The 22,110-nt window shown below is 34.6% G+C and overlaps 2 protein-coding genes across 4 annotated transcripts in view; both read left to right on the plus strand.

The window, feature by feature from the left end:
* Positions 1 to 11,522, plus strand: part of LOC110018083 (structural maintenance of chromosomes protein 5) — a 111,993-nt gene extending 100,471 nt beyond the window's left edge. For all 3 annotated transcript variants that reach the window (XM_020715308.1, XM_020715309.1, XM_020715310.1), the window contains 5 exons: positions 9,945 to 9,993; positions 10,070 to 10,157; positions 10,243 to 10,315; positions 10,419 to 10,522; positions 11,172 to 11,522. In XM_020715308.1, coding sequence (XP_020570967.1) covers positions 9,945 to 9,993; positions 10,070 to 10,157; positions 10,243 to 10,315; positions 10,419 to 10,522; positions 11,172 to 11,218 — 361 coding nt within the window. In that variant the 3' untranslated portion in view covers positions 11,219 to 11,522. The remainder of the gene's footprint in view (positions 1 to 9,944; positions 9,994 to 10,069; positions 10,158 to 10,242; positions 10,316 to 10,418; positions 10,523 to 11,171) is intronic.
* A 1,985-nt stretch (positions 11,523 to 13,507) lies between these two features.
* The window catches only part of LOC110020393, a 29,416-nt gene continuing 20,813 nt past the window's right edge, over positions 13,508 to 22,110 (plus strand). Inside the window, exons 1-3 of the mRNA XM_020718484.1 lie at positions 13,508 to 13,700; positions 17,339 to 17,360; positions 20,875 to 20,995. Coding sequence (XP_020574143.1) covers positions 13,550 to 13,700; positions 17,339 to 17,360; positions 20,875 to 20,995 — 294 coding nt within the window. The 5' untranslated portion in view covers positions 13,508 to 13,549. The remainder of the gene's footprint in view (positions 13,701 to 17,338; positions 17,361 to 20,874; positions 20,996 to 22,110) is intronic.

The raw sequence follows: 22,110 nt of genomic DNA on the forward strand, positions 1-22,110 counted from the left end.
ACCAGAAGTTCTTCATTAAAACAAAAATCAAACAATGTTTGTTATTATAAAAAAAGATTAACTTGAGATTATTAATGTAATTCAAAATTATTTAGTTTTACCTTGAACTTTCTGAACCACATTCTGAATCTCAATCTGGATCCTCATCCACGACAAATACGAAGCACTATTCCTACATTTGATTTTCTCTATGATTTTGTGGACTGACCGCTTGAATGGATAAAAGTTGCAAAAAAAATCTAGCTGGATAATGTAATAGAAAATAATTTCAATTATTATAATTTAAATTACTTATGAATGTCTATCCGGCTCAATGTACATTTATTATGTCGCGTCCATAATAACAAGCTCGACAAAAGTAGAGGGGCTTGCTTCGAAGGAGGATGAAGGTGTTAGTGTGGCATGAGTTAGGGGTGTGGTAGGAGAGATGTAACTGAAGTTGGAGTAATGGCCTGGCGAGCATCAATTTGGCGGTTGAAGTGGTGACTGTCATAATGATTCCTGTCTACAAAGTTGGTTGTGAAGTCACCCCTCTTCTTCCTTTGAAAGGAACTGGGGGAGACAACTAGTCTCCCAGGACCATGGTCTGTAACAAAAAAAGTAAATTGATCAGAATAATTATAAGAAAAAAATAACAAACATAAAAGCATAAAAAAATGAAGTAACGAAGGAAGCTAACATAAGTAAAAGATAAAAAATAACAATAGTGAAAATAGGAATTAATAGAAGTAGATGCATGAAACACCGGAACAGATGGTACAAAAGATAAAACCTGGAAATGATTAATTGGACGAGTGTATAAAGGTTATATTTAAAATTCCCTCTTCTATATCATCATCAAACTCATCCACATCATAATTAACTTCATATGCAGTAGTAACATCTACTAAGATATCCCTTTCCTGAATATAATCAAGATGAATACAAAAATTTTATATTTTTTTCTTCTGATGTTTAGGTTAAACAACAGTTTGGACTTCAATGGTCGTTTTTCGTCCAGTCTTGATAATCACTGTTCAGTCATGTTTCTCTTGTTTTACTAGGTTATCCAAAGTATTATATCTGACTAGTTTGACGTGCTAGAACAAATGGATCAAATTTGATATTTCTTTTGTTCATTTTAACTTCAATTATGTCATATGGCTTTATTTTTTTGTTCCTTGATTTGGAACAAGATCAAATCAGTCACAATTGAACATAAATACATTGCGCTCAATAGAGCCCGAATACTACATTAATTTTTGAATAATCCTTATGTATTTTACTAGTGGAATGAGTATTTCCTTTAATGCATTCACTAGAATTATGCATGTAATAAAATTAAATCACATTATTAATTAGGTCGTATGGATATAACAATGAGAAATTATCAAAACACATAAATTTCAAATAAATCAAATCTGAATGTTAAAATTTAAATAAAAAAAAAACTTTATGAAATAGTGGAATCAAGTTTACTTTCGATTTGGATGAAGAAATTATTGGAAAAATGGAGTTTAGCGAAGAATCGAGCGAGGAGTCTTCAGCGTCGGTTGACTTTAGAGCAAACGCTCATGGGGAGAAATAAAAAATAAGAGATTTAGGTGGTCAGTTACATATATCATCCCTAAATGACGGCTTTGTGACAGGCGTTACCCGTCGGTTTTTAATTTATTAATAGCTGACGGGCTTGATCATCGTTAACACCCATCAGTTATTAATATGTTATAAACCAATGAGCTATACAGTCAAGAAAGCCCTCAATTTTAAATACCATGAAAAGACGTTGATAATCACTTCGAAAAAAGCTTGCGGTCATTTAACTGTTGGTTTTCCCGCCGTTTTTAACAGGTATTCCTGTAGTGTAATCAAGATAAGTGAAAACGCACACAGACCTAATATTTTATCAAGTATATGTTTATGATCACTTTCAAATATCAATGCCAATAAGGATATATCATGTGTCCTCTGATCAAGTGGTTTTGTCGCCAAATATTATCATAAAGAAATTGTTATTATCAAGGCCCTTTGGCCATGTGATTTATTGTAGAAGGGCTTAATTAAATTACTATCACAACCAAAGCTCAAATATTCTTCCAATGGCTTTCTTTTTCTAATGATGAATTATTGTTTGTAATTAATAGGGATCTTAAGTCTATAAATCTCTTTGAATAATGTAACTAAAGGTATTAGTGAATCGAGCCAAAGATGGAACCAACCTCAGGGCCTCAAGCTTGAGCCTAAGCTTAATTTGTTAAATGAGTTTGAGTTGTAGCTCAAGCTTAATTCTATGAGTTCTAGTTAGCTCATGAGTCGACTTATTTATTATGAAAGAGGAAGAATTATTTTGTTCGAGGCAATTGTTGCTTGTATGAGAAATTTAGGTATGATTTTTAAATATTTTAATTATTGATACTAAAATTCTCAAAATTTAATATATTTTAAGTGTTTTGTCTTAATATCTTTTTAAATAAGTTAACTCTTGTACTGATAAGTCGAGTTGAGGCTCTCAAGTATGGTTTGTTAGCTCATGAACTCAGCTCGGGTATGGTTTGAGGCTCTCAAGTATGGTATGAGAAATTTAAGTATGATTTTTAAATATTTTTAATTATTGATACTAAAATTCTCAAATTTTAATATATTTTAAGTTTTTTTTGTGTTAATATCTTTTTAAATAAGTTAACTCATGTACTGATGAGTCGAGTTGAGGCTCTCAAGTATGGTTTGTTAGCTCATGACTCAGCTCAGTTACATGGTTGCAGACAATAATTCTTTAGTTTTGGTTGAGTGTGACTATCTGATACCAGAGAACCCAAACAACAATGGATTAATAATAGTATTGTGGAAATTCAAGTAGGGAATTATAAATAATCCATTGAACGGGTAACACGAGGACACGACAATCCTGATGAGAGTGGTATCATGACACTGGTGACTGCTTGAGTGTGGTTGTAGGTTGACAGTATGAATGGATGGAGTGTAGGGGGAGCAGCAGGGTTGGAGGTTGGTTTGCGGTGGGCTAAACTGTGAAGTTGGTGGTTGCGGATAAAGCTCGAGAGGAGCAGGCTTGCGATGATGAGGTGGTGGTTGGACAGGGCATGGGAATGTCGGTTGATGGTCAGGTGCAGGTACAAGTAGGAGAGGTTGCTAACAGGACAACTGGATAGTCCTGAAAGCAAGCCGCTTTGGAGTGGGCAGCAAGATTGGCAGCCAGCGAAAAGGGAGGAAAAGGGGTGGGCAGCGGGAGAACTGGGGAGGAAGAGTGTGGGGATGAAAGGGATGGAAGATGAACACCACGGAAGAACAAGTTACAGCTGAAGCTTCTTCATGTCGACGGATACATCTACTGGAGAGAATAGGAGATGCTTATGCTCACGGTAGACAAAACAGGCAATCTAAACCCAAAAACAAACTATACGTAAATAGCTAAGGCGACACTTTTTGTAATTGGGGGGACAGTTGACCCCCTTATTCACTGAACTAGTCCATTGCTTGCAACACATCCCCGTGACCAGTTCAGTGTAATATCTCTTGCATCAATCTCTCGGGGTTGGGATAACTTCGACTTCATTCGTCAAAGCTTTCATTTCCTCGTTGTATGGAGTCAGGTCTGCAACATTGTTTGTAGCAATAATGTTATAGTCCTCTGGTGGGTCAATCTTCTAGGTGTTGTCGTTCAGCTACTTGAGGATTCAGAACGGTCTATTTGTTTTGGGCTTGAGTTTCTCGAATGATCCCATTGGAAATAACTTTTTCTTTAGCCTGATGCACACTAGATCTCCCTTTTAAAAAGTCACCTTCTTCCTGGTCTTGTTAGCTTTCGTCTAGTACTTGTGGTTCTATTTGGTGATTTTCTTCCCAAACTTCTCGTGTAGCTTATGAATCTCTTGTACTCTGGCCTCAACGTTCGTACTAACCTCCGACGTTGAAAGAATTGATATTAGCTCAAGTGGAGTGAGTGGATGGTGCTCGTACACAATCTGAAAGGGGTTATGCCCGTAGTCTTAATCACGAACCTATTGTTGGCAACCTCAGATTTGGTTAGAATCAAGTCTCACTACTTAATGTTTTACCTCTGAAGCATCTTGAAGTTCTCGAAACTCCTGCTCACCTCCTTCGTCTGACCATCAGTCCGTGGGTGAGCCGCTAACCTGAATTGAAGGTTAGTACCAAGATTTCCCCACATGATTCTCCAGAAGTGACTCGAGAACTTGACATCCCTATCAGATGTGATGATTATGGGGATCCCATGCAACCTCACGTTCTCCTTTAAGTATAAATCTATGAGAAGAGATGTGTCTAGCATCCCGTGACACAGCACGAAATGAGCCTTCTTCGAGAATCAGTCAATCATAATCATCGCTGGGTCCTTGTTTCGTCGCGTCCTTAGAAATCCTACCATGAAATCCTTGCTGGGTGTCTAGCATCCCGTGACACAGCACGAAATGAGCGTTCTTCGAGAATCAGTCAATCATAATCATCGTTGGGTCCTTGTTTCGCCGCGTCCTTAGAAATCCTACCATGAAATCCTTGCTGACATCTACCTAAAGGGTCCTCTGGTGTCGATAATGGCATGTATAACCTTGTGTTTTGCCCTCGGGTCTTGGATAGGTGGCAAACTTTCCACTAATGGATGTATTGCTCCACTTCTCTCGTCAGTTGGGGTCAGAAAAATGATCCTTCATTAGTGTGAGGATCTTTTCTTGCCAAAATTACTCGCTAGTCCTCCGTTGTGACTCTCCTGAATCATGACTTCCTTCAACAAATATCTGGGAGCACATAACTTGATCTGGTGAAACAGATAAACACCATCCCTGTTATATGCCTTTGTGGTCCTCTCCTGACATAATTCTCAAATTTCTCTGAAATATTCATCTGCCTCGTACAGCTTATTCATCACCTCAAATCCCACAACTCGGGTCTACATAGAGGTAATAAACAAGCAACAACAACTCAATGCATCTGCTACTCAATTCTGACTCTCGGCCTAATGCTTGAGCATGAACTAGAATGATGCCAAGAATTCCACCCAAGAAGCGTGTATGCTCTTCATCTTATTTGTAACATCGAACTTCAAGAAACAGGTAAAATTTTGGTAATTTTAAAGTATATTCTAAATTTAGCATTTTTCAAAAATTTTGGCTCTTCATCATATTACTATACTTTTTTTTCAGAAGTTGAGTGTTGTATTAATTATGTTGCACTATTTTTTTATGTAGTGTTATTTTAGGTGCTTTTATGTTTCAAATTTTTAGGTATTATTTAGTTGAATTATGTTATCTTGGAGTTGGGTTTACCATATCTATTTTTGTTATCATTTAACAAGATTAAAACTTTTTTTAAGACTTGTGGGTTATTCATGTTTAAACTATATAATGATTAACTGGTGTGAAGTTCATAAATTTTGAGGACAAAATTTTTATGGGAGATTGTAATATGTGTAAATAAATAAATAAATAATGATAATAAGAAAAATTGAATAGAAAGTTTGGGATAATCATCTATTCGATTAGGCTTAAGAGTCATATTTCCCCATTTAAACCAAACGAATTGAGAGAGCGAGAGATTGGGAGACGGTAAGCAAGAGACGGTAAAGAAGGAGAGGCATCCTACGTGCCATGGTCGAAGGATGAAAGAGGGAGAAGAGGAGGAACCCTAGCCAAAGTAGGAAATGTCGAAGGCTTTTTGTACAAAAGAAGATGACCTCATGTTCGGTGCTTGTGAGAAGTGATGACAGCATATACCCTAGCCAAGGTTTGCGCAAGTGACGAAGCCAAGAAAAAGGATTGAATGAGTTGTTGTGTGGGGGAGCTTACCGAACAAGCTTCCCGTGCGAGGAAGAGAGTAGCGCAGACGTCGCTTAAGGGAGACGACATTAAGGGCTAGTCCATTTGTGTAAAGAACATGGAGGATGTGGCATTGACTGAACAATTGGGTCGTGTGCATCCTATGCAGAAGAGGCGATAAAGTCGCTTGTTGGAGTGTCGAAGCCAAATAATAAAGGAAAAGAGAATCGTGTGGTTGGGTATTGATTGACTGTGCAGAAAGAGGAGGCAGAGGCGAGGGAAGAAGGAAGTCAAGTAGCACTAGATTTCATATTTCACTATCGTGTGTGAGTTTAGGCTTAAACCATTGGTTTAAGGTAAGATTAGGGTTATGTTTTCTCAATGTTATATATATATATATATATTAGATCTATATCACGATGCGGGAGCGCTCTGGCGTCGGCATCGGCGTCCTAGGGTTCCACCGCACCGATGGCGTTTGATTCTTCCTTGGGCTTCAGAGTCGACTTAGTCTTTTTGGCCGTCCTCTTTGGTTGTCTTATCTTCGTCCTCTTCGCTTTCATCCGTGGATTTCACTCGTTTCTCTCGTCACTGCCGCGAAGCCTTGTTGCCCGTGGACTCGGCTTCAACTCCCTTTTTTTCTGCTTGACTGCTCTGGATTGAGCGTTGCACTCGCGTCCTCTTTGCATGCAAGTGAGCTCGTCCTCCCTGCACGTACGTTAGCTTGCCGTTGTTCAACTCTTTGTTCCATGACTTCTGCTTTTTCTCAACCACCAGCTACTTCAGTTTTAAATCTTGGGAAGGCTTCTTTTGTTGATATGGTTGACTCTGTGAGATCAGATCAGGTTTTCTCTCAGGTTTATCATGAATCATTCGAAGGCCGAGGGGATTGCAACCTCATCGGGAAGACGAATAGGAAGAGTGACAAACTAGCTCTATTCTTCGCTGGTGTTGAAGGTGACAAGTAATTGAATAAAGGAGATTTCAGTGCGTGATCGAGATTGGCATAAGAAAAAGATTAAGGTAATGAATAGGTTTGATGTCGTTATTTTTGTAAATTATTTTGAATTTTAAATTAATATTAATTGAGATTGAAAAATGTGAATAGTAAGTTTTATTCAATGATATCAAATTTTGGCAAATTCAAGTTATTAAATTGGAGGATTGATATGAGTAAATCAATGAAAGGCTTGAGGTGCGTAATTATACTTTTAATTTACAATAATATTTCTTGTGTTGTTTTTAACATATTCCTGCTCACAATTTTTCATTATTAGGTTGTATATCGATGAATTAAATCACATGATTCTTAGTATTGTTAATCATAGTGTATGCATGTTAAATATTGTTGTATTAATAGTTTTATAGTAATTTATTTTAGAAATATATCATATTATTGTGCGACACTCATGTTCTATAGATATGTTAGTTTATTGGACGACCAAATATTTATGTCTGACTTTAGAATTCTATTACATGTGCATATTTGAGCTTATTTCATGACTTATAGATCTAGTGAGATTGCATTTATTCATCAGTAGATAGAGAAAGTTTTTCATAAGAATAGAATGCATGATATGAAAGAATAAAATATATATATGAACCCTTGTATGCGCATGCTAAGAAGAGTTCACTCTCTTATAGTACGAGCAGGGAATGTCAGTGTACTGCATGCGTAGATGTTTTTTCTACTACCCTAGATAATTATGATATTTAGATTGTTAACCGCTATGCTGACGGGAGAAAATCAGTCATGGGCAAGTAGACACATTTCTACCTCAAATAATCGTACAAATTAGATTACGAATAACTGTGCAGACATGATAATATCGGTCAGGAGTGTATTAGTTTATGTTTTGATGGTGCTCATAAGACGTATGTGAATATTAAGAGTATAAAGTGAAAGTAAAGTTAAAGGCTAAACTTTAGATAATAAAGTTAAAGCTAATGCATATAGAAGTGTAAGCTATTTTCATTAAGTAAATATTATGGACACATACATTAGATTAGTATTTAACTTTTTAGAATGAAATATGAAAGATCAGCGTGCATATTATTTTATTTTCTTTTGATTATTATAGTTTAGAAGTCTCATTGCTCATGGTTTATATTTAGATAACTCATACTATTTTAATATTTTTTTAAGCTTTAATTTTTTGAATAAAATGAATCGAGAATAAACCAATATTTACAGATGGCATAATCAGCAATCAAAGAGGTAAATCTTTAAATTGTAATTTAGTTTTTTTTCTTTAGTTGTTATTTCAATGAATATTTGAATAATGAATTGTAAACAATAGAAATAGAAATATAAAAAACTTAATTTCAACGTCCAACTATCTGTTCTCATCTTAGTTAATTTCAAGTCTTGGGTCGGGTGGTGACAAATTATCTTAAAATTTGGCATGCGAGCATCTCAACAAGAGGAACCCAACGAGTCCAAGATCATTCAATTTCTCTCATTAAATTACTTAAATGTTCAAAAATTACATGTGATCGAAGGAATCAATGTGAAATGTCCAATGAAATATTTTGGAAGATTAACCAAATTTATCAAAATGTCCCTCTTAAAAATTATAAATAGCTCTTTTTTTCACTTTAGAGGGAAGGAGAAGAAGAGATTGAGATGATTGTTAAAGATAACTCTTAGAGTTAAAGCGGCTGTCCTTATTCACTTGAGATCGTAGCCGACCACAAAAGTTTGTTGTCGATCGCAAGTTTGTCGCTGACCACCAATGGTCACTATCAGTCATCGTCAACCAGTAGCCATTGTCGACCGCCACCACTAATGGCTTTGATAGCCCTATTATGGCTATTATTGCCTTTCTATAGGTATAGCCTTCTACTGTGCTATGGCCTTGGTAGCTCTACTACGATTGTCATAGATATCAACTATGATTTTTATATTCAATTGTGGCTTATATAGCCAACCACGATTATTATAGCCCCAACACTACTATTAAAGTTAGACTACAATAGCATAGTCTCAATTACCCTTAATAGTTATATCTGTTGGGTTATTTCAAAGCATTTATGATTGAAATATCATCTTGTAATCTCATATTACCTAATCCAAGTGAAGAGTGGATCTATGTATATCTGAGTACATAGTGAATTATTTTAACTGAGTCAGCCCTATCATATTTTTCCTTTCTAAGGTTTTCCAATGGAAAAATCTTGGTGTCTCCTCCCATGACTTTTCTCTTATGTTTGTGTTTGTTCTTTGTGCAATGTTATGGCATTAAGTTATCTACTGCCGCGAATTTTCTAGCACACGACACTACTTGTACTCTAAGCTGATTAAATAATATGTTACTTTTGGGTCCTTAAAATTCTGTATACATCACGTAGGAGCTTTTCTTTAAATTTGAGCACTAAAGTTGATGAAAAGACAATTTATCCATCATTCTAAGTTGGGCGTGTCATTGTTGTCTATTTGCGCGATAGCATGTTATATGAGTTAGAATTTATCCGTCTTTTTTGGGGGATTTACGTACATATCACACAATTCTTATGTATTAACATATTTTGACACCTAAACTTTTGCATTTACTTATGTAACACTTAATAACATCAAATCAGGTGCATGGAAAGATGTGTTTCACTTTATAAAATTTAATTTTAGGGATATTTACAACATACCACCCAATTCTTATTTTTTATATATATATATGCATAGGCAAGGTGGATGTATGTATAAATTGAAGCTTAGTGCTACATATTTAAATGCATAAGAATTGAGTCGTACATATATAAATCTTTTTTAATATTAATGCTATGTTTGATATGATATTAAACATCTGAGTGTAATGTAAGTAATATTAAAGTTTAGGTGTTAGATATATAAATATATAACAAATGTGTGCGTATGTAAATTCCACATATGTTTTTTATTTTACATAAATGCAGGCTTAATTGGTTCACTAGCTGGGCTATCCTCGATTGAATTTGGTCAGTTGCTATGTTATCTTGAGAACTCATTGACCCGGCAATCCTGCTTGATGGCAATAATCATACCCAGCTTTAACCTGAACTCAACTTACTACTAAATGTTTGCTTATAACTCCTTATAATTTGTTTTATTTGCTAGGATATGTTGCTGCTGTAGCATGTTAAATCTTCTTTATATAACTGTGACATATTTTAATAACCTCAGTTCTGGGCTGTTTTTCTTGTCAGGCAAACAGGGCAGCTCCAGGTTTTGAGCGCCCATCATCAATCCGGAGGGGTACCCTCTTATCTATGAATATTTCTTACATAATTTACAATTCTAACCTAACTTAATCCATCTTGCACATATCTAGGAACGCTCGGTTTCAACTATTCTCTATCTTGTTTCTCTGCAAGATATCACAAACTGTCCTTTCCGTGTCGTTGATGAAATCAATCAAGGTATGCTTCTTTTATAAAAAAACATAAAAATGCCTAATTTGTTTCAACTGCCTAATGATATGATTTATTGCTAAATTGTTGAAAGGAATGGATCCAATAAATGAAAGGAAAATGTTTCAGCAACTTGTGAGAGCTGCAAGTTTACATAATACACCCCAGTAAGAAATAAAGTTTGGACATGCAGCCTCTCTCTGATATATCTTGTATTTCAATAAATTTTCTTTCAATGTCCATTGCTAAACTGTGGTATTGCACTGTCAGGTGCTTCTTACTGACGCCAAAATTGCTTCCTGATCTTGAGTACAGTGATGCCTGCAGCATTTTGAACATCATGAATGGTCCTTGGATCGAAAAGCCTTCTGAAGGTATTTGTATGTAGCATCCAAAAAAAAAAATAGTAATAATAAATTAAAGGGGGATTTGCATACATGCCACACAATTTTTATATATTTACATATCTAACACCTATAGAATTGTGTGATATGTATGCAAATGTCCCTAAAAGAATATACAATTGATGTGACCCAACCACCCAACCGTTTCTACTTACAAAATGAAATTGAAGTTTCATATTTAATATTCTATTAAATTTTGTTTTGCAAATACAGCGGTTTCCCAATTCAATTTTTTGCTTTTGTAGTAATTTTGTAAGTAGGCATAATTTCAATGGTTGATTTTCTCAATTCCTGTAACCACAAGTTTATGTGACGCCATTAAAGGAAAAAGATATTGCGTCCTAAGTCCGGACGCAAGCTGATACACCGGGGGTGTTTTTTGTCTTTTTTTATCCTCTGATTCGTCTGGTGAATCGCGTCCGTTGTCCAAACGTTGCTTTGCGACCGGATGCAGGACGCAATATTTTTTCCCATTAAATAGAGCAGGCTTTACATCCATCCAATTCAGTATTTGGCGCAGGATTTTTTTTTTTTTTTAAAAAGATCATTGTACCACTTATACAATATTTGTCCTTTCATTTAATATGAGAACTAATATTTTAGTTCATATAAATCGCAGTTTGGAGCGGCGGTGAATGCTGGAGAAATGTGTCGGGCTTGGTATAATATGTTGATTTTGATAACTTGCCAAGCAACCTGGGTTAGCTTGTATGTACTCTAAATATTTTATACGATGATCGTGGTACTTGCTTCATGTTATATTAAGCCATCAGGAATGACCCACTTGACACATAACACCTCATCATCGGACTACGGATGCATCCGGAGTCCATATGTAATCTTTTTTTTTTCCATAGAGCAGAGTTTTGATCAGCTAACAAAGCCAGTCGAGACAATTTTGATTTTACTTGTGTTAGTTCTTGAGTTAGGTTATTTGAAGAAATATTAGTACAACAATAGTGTTTTTTTATGTAGTGTTGAAAATATTTTAAAATTATATCATACTTTCTCCTTAATGCTGTTTTATTATTATTGTTTTTATTATTATAATAAATATTTGAATAAAAAATTAATAATAATTTAACCAACTTGAACTTGAGTAATTGAGCTTGAGCTCAAATTTGAACTTGATTTGAGCTCTGTCAGAGGGATCATCATATTCATTTCAAAACTCCGCTCTATTTTATGCAATATTTCAGCTATTTAAATTAAAATTTAGGTGTTAAATATGTAAATACGAAAGAGCCTGACCCGGAGCAATCTCAGCCGCCTAAAAACTATTGACCTTTTAGATTAACTGGGTAAATGTCACGGGGGCCCTGGTACTGAATTAGCCCGAGCTAGTTGGCCACAGTTTGAAGTATTAAAAATTTAGATTTCATTCTTGTCAAATTCGTTATGAATAAACAATATTAATTTTCGATTATATTTAAGAGGAGAATAAGGGCAAATTTTTTTTGCTATTTATAAATTTAGCACATTATTTCATCCATTTTTCGAATTGTCGCTCAAACATAAAAAGATAGTGATAAATCCAATCTGAAATTACATACAAGGTGCTTGAAATGCAACGATCTATAAATTAAGTATCTTCATTCTTTAGTTCATTTTTTATATTCTCGCTCAAACAAAAAAATAAAAACTTTATATAATTTTGAATTGAGGCAATTACATGCAGGGCACTTGAAGCAATGCTTTGTATAAATCAAGCATCCTATTTCATTTATTTTTCAAGTTCTCACTCAGAAAATAGTGGGAGGTAATGATAGAAGATACATATAAGGCACCTGAAATATTTTTATACTCTTTCATCCATTCTCGAAATTCTCACTCAAAAAATCAGTGGAGATAAAAATACCATTCTAGTGTTTTCATGTTTTTTTCATTTCGTAAAATTGGTTGAGATAAATCAGAAAAACACAAATCGCAAATATCACGAACTTCTGACAACAAATTGCATATGGGAAAGCAAAAAATTGCAAAGAGAAGGTCATTCAATCGAAAATGAGCCCGGGAATTATTTACAGAGCACAGTAACCAGAGATCAGAGGAAAGAGGAAGAGAAGGAAGACAACAACCAGAGAGGGGCACGTGAGAGGCTGGAGAGAAGCGTGAGAGAGGCGCGAGAGAGGGATACCTAGGATTCACGAGAGCGATCGAGAGAGGCAAAGAAGTGCGTCGGGTAGAAGAGACGTGAGAGGGCGCCACGGGTCGAGAGAGGCAGCGGGATAATACTTAACGTGAAGAAATGTGGGTTGCATGGTTGAATCCACAGTTGCGTTTAACACATTATTAGAAGCTATAGCGCCACAGTAACCTAACGTCTCAGCCAGTGTTTTCAAAATGCACCGCACCAAATAAGCTGCCTCAAATGGCCATATGTTATTATTATTCGGCCCCTCGGGAGAAAATATTACATACGAACTCCGGATGTAATTTGCGTCTGGAATCTGATAATGGGACATTATGTGTCAAATAGGCCCAACTAAAATACACCAATATTGGCCAGGGTTTAAAGAGGTGGGGCCTACTTGACACGTGTCGCCCCCACCATTAAACTTCAGATGTATGATGTAATATTTTTTTGGCTAAAAGGGTGCTTGGGTCCCATGATGTAAACTTAATAAATTTATTTTTTTGTTTTTATTGTCTTCGTCTCCTATCCAAATTCTAGTCTTCCAGATTTTGCCAATTTTTTGGGAAGGTGCATCCGAGGAGACTTTCATCGCCCAATTGAATAATTTAGTAAACCCCATACAACCTTCAATCTTCCACATCGGCGCTAAACTCCTCGAAGCAGAAGGTTTTGGAATGGCTGGTCCACAGTGCTGCGAAAATCCGCCGGATTTGAGCTCGTCTTCCGGCGATGGCCATGTGTTGGAGAGCTTCGGAGGCCTCAAGTCCTACATCACCGGCTCCTCCGCTTCCCAGGCTGCGGCTGTTCTAGTCCTTCAATCTTCCTCATCGGCGCTACTCCTCGAAGCAGAAGGTTTTGGAATGGCTGGTCCACAGTGCTGTGAAAATCCGCCGGATTTGAGCTCGTCTTCCGGCGATGGCCATGTGTTGGAGAGCTTCGGAGGCCTCAAGGCCTACATCACCGGCTCCTCCGATTCCAAGGCTGCGGTTGTTCTAATATCGGATGTTTATGGTGAGTCTTTTATTATCGTTTTGTACTGGCCTGAAATTTGGATGTGGGTGGGGTATCAGGTGGAACAACTGGCGTCAGCTTGCTGTTCTTTTCTTATTTTATTTATTTTTATTTTTTTTTATCTCGGATTAATCATGGTGTCTGAAGGGGTGATTTGGTATGCTATTTTAAGTCCGATTTAGGTAAATTTTAGGACAATTTTTACATAACTTTTTTTAAGGTTTCCGAGTGCTAGAACGTCTTAAACCTCGCCAGGATTTATAAGAATTTGTCAAAAACCAAACAGTTCTTCAGAATTTAATGAGATTTAATAATTGTTATCTATATTAAATTTCAAATTTTAGTTATCTTAATATTTTCTAAACTTTTTTCTATATTCAATTTAAGAAAATTTATTACATTTTATTTGACCTAAATAATATTTGTTGCCAAACAGCTCTGAAAACTTGGTTTTGTTTGCTTGTTTGCTTGAAGGAATTTTAAAGGTGTGTATTGTGTCGGTTTGCTCAGTTTGGTTCAGATTAACTGAATTATTGATTAACCAGATCATATGACAACGTGTTCTGATTTCTAGTGAAAATAACTAGAATATTCATCTCTTGAAATTTATAAATTGATCCAACTTCTAGAAAGTTAGAGTGGTTTGGATAAAGCCACTAGATGGATTCTATAGTAGATAATTTAGTGTGTTGCTTGTAGGTGCCAATATCTGCCTTCTCCAAGAAAGTTGACTTCCATTGTTGCTAGCAACGTCGACACCCTATATAGAAATTAATGCCCATGCTCAATGATGTAGCTCGTTGAAACCAACATTAATTCTCAATGTTAATATTGACTCCCTCGACCTTATGAAATTTGATGCCTGTCATCGCTTACAGAAGCAAAGATCACCAATTACATTAATGCCTTCAGTCAACTTGGCCATTAAGGACAATGGCAGCTGTCGACATACAATGACTACATCTTCCATTACCAATAAGGCAAACATCAAAACTAATATATGTTGTCGATGCCAACACCATTTCCAAATAATGCGAACAAGGTCAACACTTGTCCACGTAAATGCTCATATGCAACAACGCCTCGTTGACATCAACACCAATGCCCAACATTACTAATAAAGCTAACGCTTGTCATCGACACCAATGTTGATGCTCAATATGCTATCATTACTATAATCAATGCCTGCTATTAACATCGGTGGAGATTCCAGAGATTAATACGAATGCTTAGGGCTGTGATCGAGCCGAGTCAAATTGAGTATATCATGGATTGTATTTGATTAGTTTGAATCATAAGTTGTTCATATTTAGTTTGAGCTTGACCTGAGCTTTCACATATATATTCATACTTGGTTTGTTTAAATTTTGTAATAATCATGCTTGTTTTATGCATAGCTTGTTTATATTAATTGAATATAGCTAATATTCTAGTGACTACTTATTTCATTTATATAAAATTAACAATTTGATTTGTACTTGATTTTTCATATAAAAATAGTGAACATGTTAAAAATTTGAGTGAGTATTTGATTTTTATTATTTATTTAAGGTTAAACTTTATTTAATAAAATAACATAAATAATTATTTATAAATTAATTCATTGAAATAAAAAAAGTAAAAGAAACTGCACTAATTTCGTATGCATATTGATATTAAATTATTACATGTTACTATTAAATAAATAGTTAAATAAGTTTTAATTAATTAAGTTTGTTCATATTAAGTTTGCTATATTAAATTATTACATGTTACTATTAAATAAATAGTTAAATAAGTTTTAACTAATTTCGTATGCATATTGGTACATGTTAATTACTTGTCGAACAACAAATAAGTTTGTTCACGAACATTAATAAACGTGTTGGATTATGTTTAAATTTGGTTCATTTAATCTTTGAGTTTAAAAAAATATTCAAACTTCTATATTTACTACTTTGAACAAACATAATCGAGTAGAATTTGAGTTGTTCATCAAGTGCATTGCTTCATTTGCATCCCTACCACTGTTGATTCTTGGCATATACCTATTGTCGATGTTTGACATAAATATCAACATTGAGGCTCAACGTCAAAGCCAACAAGTTTGGCACTATTATCCACCAATTTTGATGTTTGTCGTCACCAACAATGTTAACCCTCACTATCAATGCCAGAGTTGATATCTCGTCATCAATAATTTTGATGTCCAACTTGACAACAAGAATGATGACAAACATTAACAACTACGTCAGCGCTTAACTCAACACCAACACTGTCACCTAACATAAGTATTAATGTCGACAGTTGATGTTGGCATTAACATTGATGCTCGTTTTGCCTATAAGATTGATGCTCATCATTGAAACCAATATCGTTGATGATATCACCGACACGGGTGATGATGTAATCAACACTGACTCTATGACTCATCATTGCCAATTTTTATGCTCAAAGCTGCCACCCATCTCGATGCCTATTGTGGACACCATCATGGCTGATATCTGCATTGAGACTAACACTGGTGTTTGCTATCAACACTAACGTTAATTCCGACATCATTATTAGTGCTAATGCTGGTCCTTTAGTTGCTAAGCCACCTCACACACCATCATGGCTGATATCTGCATTGAAACTAACACCGATGTTTGCTATCAACACTAATGTTAACACCGACATCTTTATTAGTGCTATTGCTGGTCCTTTAGTTGCTAAGCTCCCCTCACACAAGAAAAACAACGAAGCAAACTACCAATGATCTTGTAATAACATTTTCAAAACATTAAGGCTCCTTATATTTTCACCATCGAAGTTATTTTCTACAATTCATATTTAACCCAAGAGAAATCATTTTAGTTGAACCAGGTCTCATGATTTAATCCTTTTACAAGTTCTTTAGATATAAAATTGTCTTCTATGAACTATGTGCATGATCTTCGTATAGTACTAAAATATTGAATTCTCTTTACAATCATAAATGTTAAATGGCAACAATAATATGTATTAATTTTTGTTAGTTATTTATTTAATTAAATTTTCAAGGCAAAAATCAAATAAATAATTTTAAAAAATAAACTTATAATCAAAACTAAACCAATTCTTTGACAACTGAACCAAACTAACAAAAAAACTGGTTCAGTGAGATTTTTAGATTTTATTCAAACAATAAATACTAAACGTTGAGTCATTTAGCACCTTTTTAATCCCACATTGAATAGGTAACATGGTTTGTTAATTCCAAAAGCATTTAGTCCTTTAACCTTGCACTTCTGTCTCCTTCGATTTAGATGACACACTTCTTCTCATCTCAGATATTTTGGATGGACTCTGTTGATATTTACCTGGTCATTTTTTAATTTAATGGCTGGTTCTGGTTGTTGGTGGTGTATTTTCTTGAACATTTGGCATGCAGTTGGTGTTTAACTTTTTCTAGGATCAATCATGACTTAGTTTTTTTGCGAAATTGATTTAAGATTGTGCCTTTATAACTTAAACTCCATGCAGAGTTGTTCTTATATTTCAAGTAATTTACTATGATCTTTTCCATTATATGTTTATTAGTTGTGGTTTGTTTGTAGTAACAGTACCTTTTTAATGTTTATTCAAAGGCATAATTCTATATTCACATATATATTTACTTTTTTTATTGTTTCTTTCAGGTTATGAAGCGCCAAACTTGAGGTATAATTGACTACTTGACTGTTGTAATTATTTTAGTATACAGTAATTTGATTCAGTGGAAACTACATGAGAATCGAAATACTTTTGAACTCTGAGATTTATAATTAAAATTTTTCCTATTTTACTTATTTAAACCATTTTTCCTTTCTTGTTACATTTTACAAATCTACTTTTGTTGTAGATGCTGTAGATACAATAAAACTGAGGAAAAACATTGAATAAATCATAAACATAATTTTTGAAATTGTTGAAGAGTTTTTCGCGGTGAGAAGATGTGATTGACTTGCAAAGTGAATGAAGTGGTCCTACTGAGTCAAATTGGAATTTAAAATGTTGTTAAAATAGACAGATAAGACTGTTGACAATAAAATGGATTGATCACCTGAAATCTTGTGAACTTTTTCAACACATTATTTATCTTAAAAATTATAACCATAAACTCATGTAATAGATCATTTTCTTATAGGCAGTTGACCCGACTCGCAATTACGCAAATATTTTATATTCCTAAATATGTCAAAAACTTGACCCAAATTATATTTAGCGGCTAGTGAGAACAAATGTAATATGATAAAAATTAAAGAATTAATTTTCTCACTATGGGTACTACGCAAATATACATATTATTTCAAGTAATTTAGAGTTTTTTTAAAAAATCTCAGTATCGATTCCACAGGGAAGACAAAAACAAGAATACAATAAAATGAAATACAAGAATTTTGACTTTAAGAAAACTCTACTTAAGATTACAACAATTATCTGAAGATGAAAATTAGGTTTACTAAATTCTACAACATGCAAGTAAAAGTAAATGTAATGACTTAAACAATATATAAGAAGAGACTTTCTCCTTGCCAATAATTCATAATCAGTGTAGAATTTCAAAATTGTTTAGAAACTTAAATGTGGTATTGTGACAAATAAGTGCATACATATTATTTATTTATTTATTTCGAATTGTGCAAAGAACATTGATTAATCTAAAGTTGGCAGCGGCATGTATATTAGTGTTGGGTAGGTTCTAATCTCTCGCTCCTAGATTACCCACTATGACCTCTCTATAGGACTTACCAATGACCCTTAGTTCCAATCTCTAGACCAAATTGATAAAAGAATCTAGTCTGTCACCCTAGAAATATCAATTCTACGCCCATCAAATCTTATCTCTCTATCTATTTGCACCCCCGTTCGGACGATCGCAATTGCTCTTTCCAAGGTAGAATGTGATACTTACAAGTCAACAATTCTTAGCTCTTTCGGGTTTATAAGTTCCTCAAGTGGTTTTAACAATACAAGTGGTCAATTTGTAAAATAAATGAAGGACCGGTAAAAATATCATCACAATTTTTAGGAATAAAAGAAGTTCTAAACAATATCAAAATCACTTACTTAATTACTTCATATTTTTACTTCATATTGTAAAGAGAAAGATAGAAAACTACTCACTAAATATGGGGATAACAAAACAAAACATATTTATAAAACTCTAATCTAAAGTATAAAATTTAAAGACAAAGATACAAATTCTTATCTGGAATTTTCCCCTAAGCACTCATCTGAAGTTCTCTGACTTCTCTGACTCTAATGGCACTTACAAGACTCATAAACTCCAGAAATAACAAATACTCACAAAGAAAACTTCTTACACAGTAACACACTCATACACTATGAAACTCTATAGATCCAACCCTCTAGCCCCTTGGAATTAATCTATATTTATAGAGCTTCGAAAATGATCAAGGGTTGCTTCAGACATCTCTTCAAAATTCGGCCTCATTCAGTGAATCTTCTAGAAGATAATTATGGCGCCTAGGCGCCAGCCAATTTTTGCTTCCGGCTCTTAGGCGTCAGTTCGACTGGTTTGGTACTTTTCTTTAATTTAACCCATTTTGCTCCTTTTTTATGTATTTTTGTTTATTTTTACTCTTAAACTCTTTTTCTTACACCTGCAACAAAAAACATAAAAACACCCTTCGTTAAAGCATAATATCCTAAAAAATTGAGCATAAAATATGCATAAAAAAATAGGTAAAGGTGGATCAGCGGTCTTCCACAAATCGCACTCACCGAAAGGATTTGATGGTAATCAGAGGCGGAACCAGCATTATTTCTTAGGTTGGGCAAAATCACTAAATGTATATTTTTTTTTAAGTATTGGGCAAAATAATATATTGAGTGGGGATTACTAAATTGCCTAAACTAGATAAGAAAAAAATTTGAAATTTTACTATTTATATTGAGAAATCTCAAATTTCAAGCGGCGCAATTGCACACCCTGGACATAATCTACTTCCTCTCCTGATGGTAATTGTTTTAAAAGTTCATTATTTAAATTTTATCGATTTTATCATTATTCATTTCTCAAGGACAACCAACTCTAGCTATCTAAGACTACAACGGATGAACTAAAAACGAAGATTATTATTTCTCAGAAATTCTTCTTTCGTTTCCAGTGCTTTGTATAAGAAGTGGCAAATGAGCAAATCAGATTTAATTAATTATTTTTGAGCAAACAAATAGACAATTTTTGCAACTAATTATTTTAGTACAGGAATGAAATTTTCTTAAAATAGAAATAAGTTACTTGAATCAAAGATTGATAACAGTACTCGATATAAACATACCTTGACAAATTAAAATTTGACTCAAACTAAATTAAGCCTTTCAATCTGAATATTAACTGAAGCATCATTGCATTAGAAGCTCTGGTGAAAGGATACCAAGCTAATAATAAATGCTGCAAAATGTTGTGGATGCTGTTTTTGACAAATGAATTGTGCTACCATTCCTTACAGTCGGGCATGAAAGGTGTATTTTTGGTTTGCTATATTGAGGAGAAGCATTCTATGATAGATCTTTATTAGTAAATCTCTTAGACTGATTATAGTCTAGAGTGGTTGGATATTTCACTAATTTGGAACGTTTTCTTTTCGGAAAATTTACATACGTACCACACAATTCTTATATAGGTAGCATATCTTTAATAGTATATATGTTAGATTTAACGTGAATTCAACCAAACTTGAAAAAGAGGGATGCTAAATCCGGCGCTCTGCCAAATCCAATTTTTCTCTTTGTTTTGACATAAATCCGGATTTACTAGATCCAAATTTTGGTTGAATTTAATGGATTTAGCTTTGGAAGAAAAAAACACACTACGAACTTGACATTAATATGCCAAACACATCAATTGGATTTAACGGGATGTAACCTTAACTGAACCAAATAATATTCTGGATTTAACAACATTTGGATTTACCGGATATACTAAATCCCATTCAACTTAAATCCAGGTTACAGCCAAACACCCCAATGTTTGATATTTACAGTTATATTACTTCGGTGCATTTCACTTTGAAAAAAGTGGTGTTTGTGGTATTTAACATTTGAGTGGTATGCATGTAAATATGAATGTTTAGGTGTTAAATATGTAAATAGTGCTTGGCAACCTTTCTTCAAATTCGTCAGTGTTTTTTTTCTCACACTTGTTAACCATAGTTTTTAAATGTCCAAGGACCCTTGCTGATAAAACTGCAGCTGCTGGATTCTTTGTGGTGGTTCCTGATTTCTTTTATGGGGATCCGTACGTTCCAGAAAAGTTACCTATATCAACCTGGATAGGAGGTCACGGCACAGTATGTTTTTTTCCACCACTATACTAATTATAACCTGTGTTTGCTTTGGTCAATTGTCTCTTCATGGACCGTACATGATTTCACATCGATTTCTAATTGTCCGAATATCCTGTAACAACTTATATGCTAATTTATCCATTAATTTTACTTTTATTATATTATTTTCTATCATTCAATATTATTTCTGTAGAAAGCATGATACTATTTTCCAGTACTTTCATTAAAGTTTTCTTTTAGTCTCAATCTGTATTATCATTTTTGTTGTTGATCGACCTCTTCCCTTGTGAAAATTACTTGTTTCTTTTACTTGCTATATACTATTTAATTGACCATTTTTAAGAGGGCGCTAAAGAGTTTGCTGAATGCACTAAATCTGAAGAATTTCATATTTATGAGAAAATGGAGAATAAAATACATGTTGATCCTTGAGAGTACAGCAATGCTTTTTTGGACCTATAGTATTCTGGTCCTGCGTCAAATATTTTTATTTTTGCTTTTATCTTCATTTTTGGATATAAATTGTGATACCTGCCACGATTTGTAAACATCAATCCCACTGCAGTGCTGACATGGCGGCAGAGCAAGTTCGTTTACCTTGATGTTTTTGATGGGGGAGCTTTTTCCGCACAGTTTTCTGCGGTACTGTAGCTGCTACAGTACTCGGAAAATCATATAACGGGAAAGGGGAGATTGCCGCCGAAACGATTCCGTTTTCCTTTCTTATTCTTTCTTTACTATAATTTTTCATTTTTTTGGTAGTTATTCTATACATATGTGTGTATTAGAGTTTTAAGTTTTATTTCAGATTTCTATTTGGATAGCCGCCAGCATCGGTTTGTCCTTTTGAGGGCTTTATCCGAGGAATTGGATGGTGCTCCGGCTGTATCTCTCTCCTAAGGCGGTGATTATCTTCCTCATATCCCCTTCTGCATCTTTCTACATCACTCCCTGCCACTATACCTTGCTGCAGCCACCCGCGACAGCATCCCGATTGCTATATTCTGCGGTTCCAGCCTCCCCCATCGGCTTCTACTCTCTCTTCCTCGCTGCCCTCGCTGTCCCAGTCCTCCACCTTTGCTGTGACGGCGCACAACACCTTCCCTTTGTTGTTTTTC

This window comes from Phalaenopsis equestris, unplaced genomic scaffold (assembly GCF_001263595.1).
Source record: "Phalaenopsis equestris unplaced genomic scaffold, ASM126359v1 Scaffold000002, whole genome shotgun sequence".
Taxonomy (NCBI): Eukaryota; Viridiplantae; Streptophyta; class Magnoliopsida; order Asparagales; family Orchidaceae; genus Phalaenopsis; species Phalaenopsis equestris.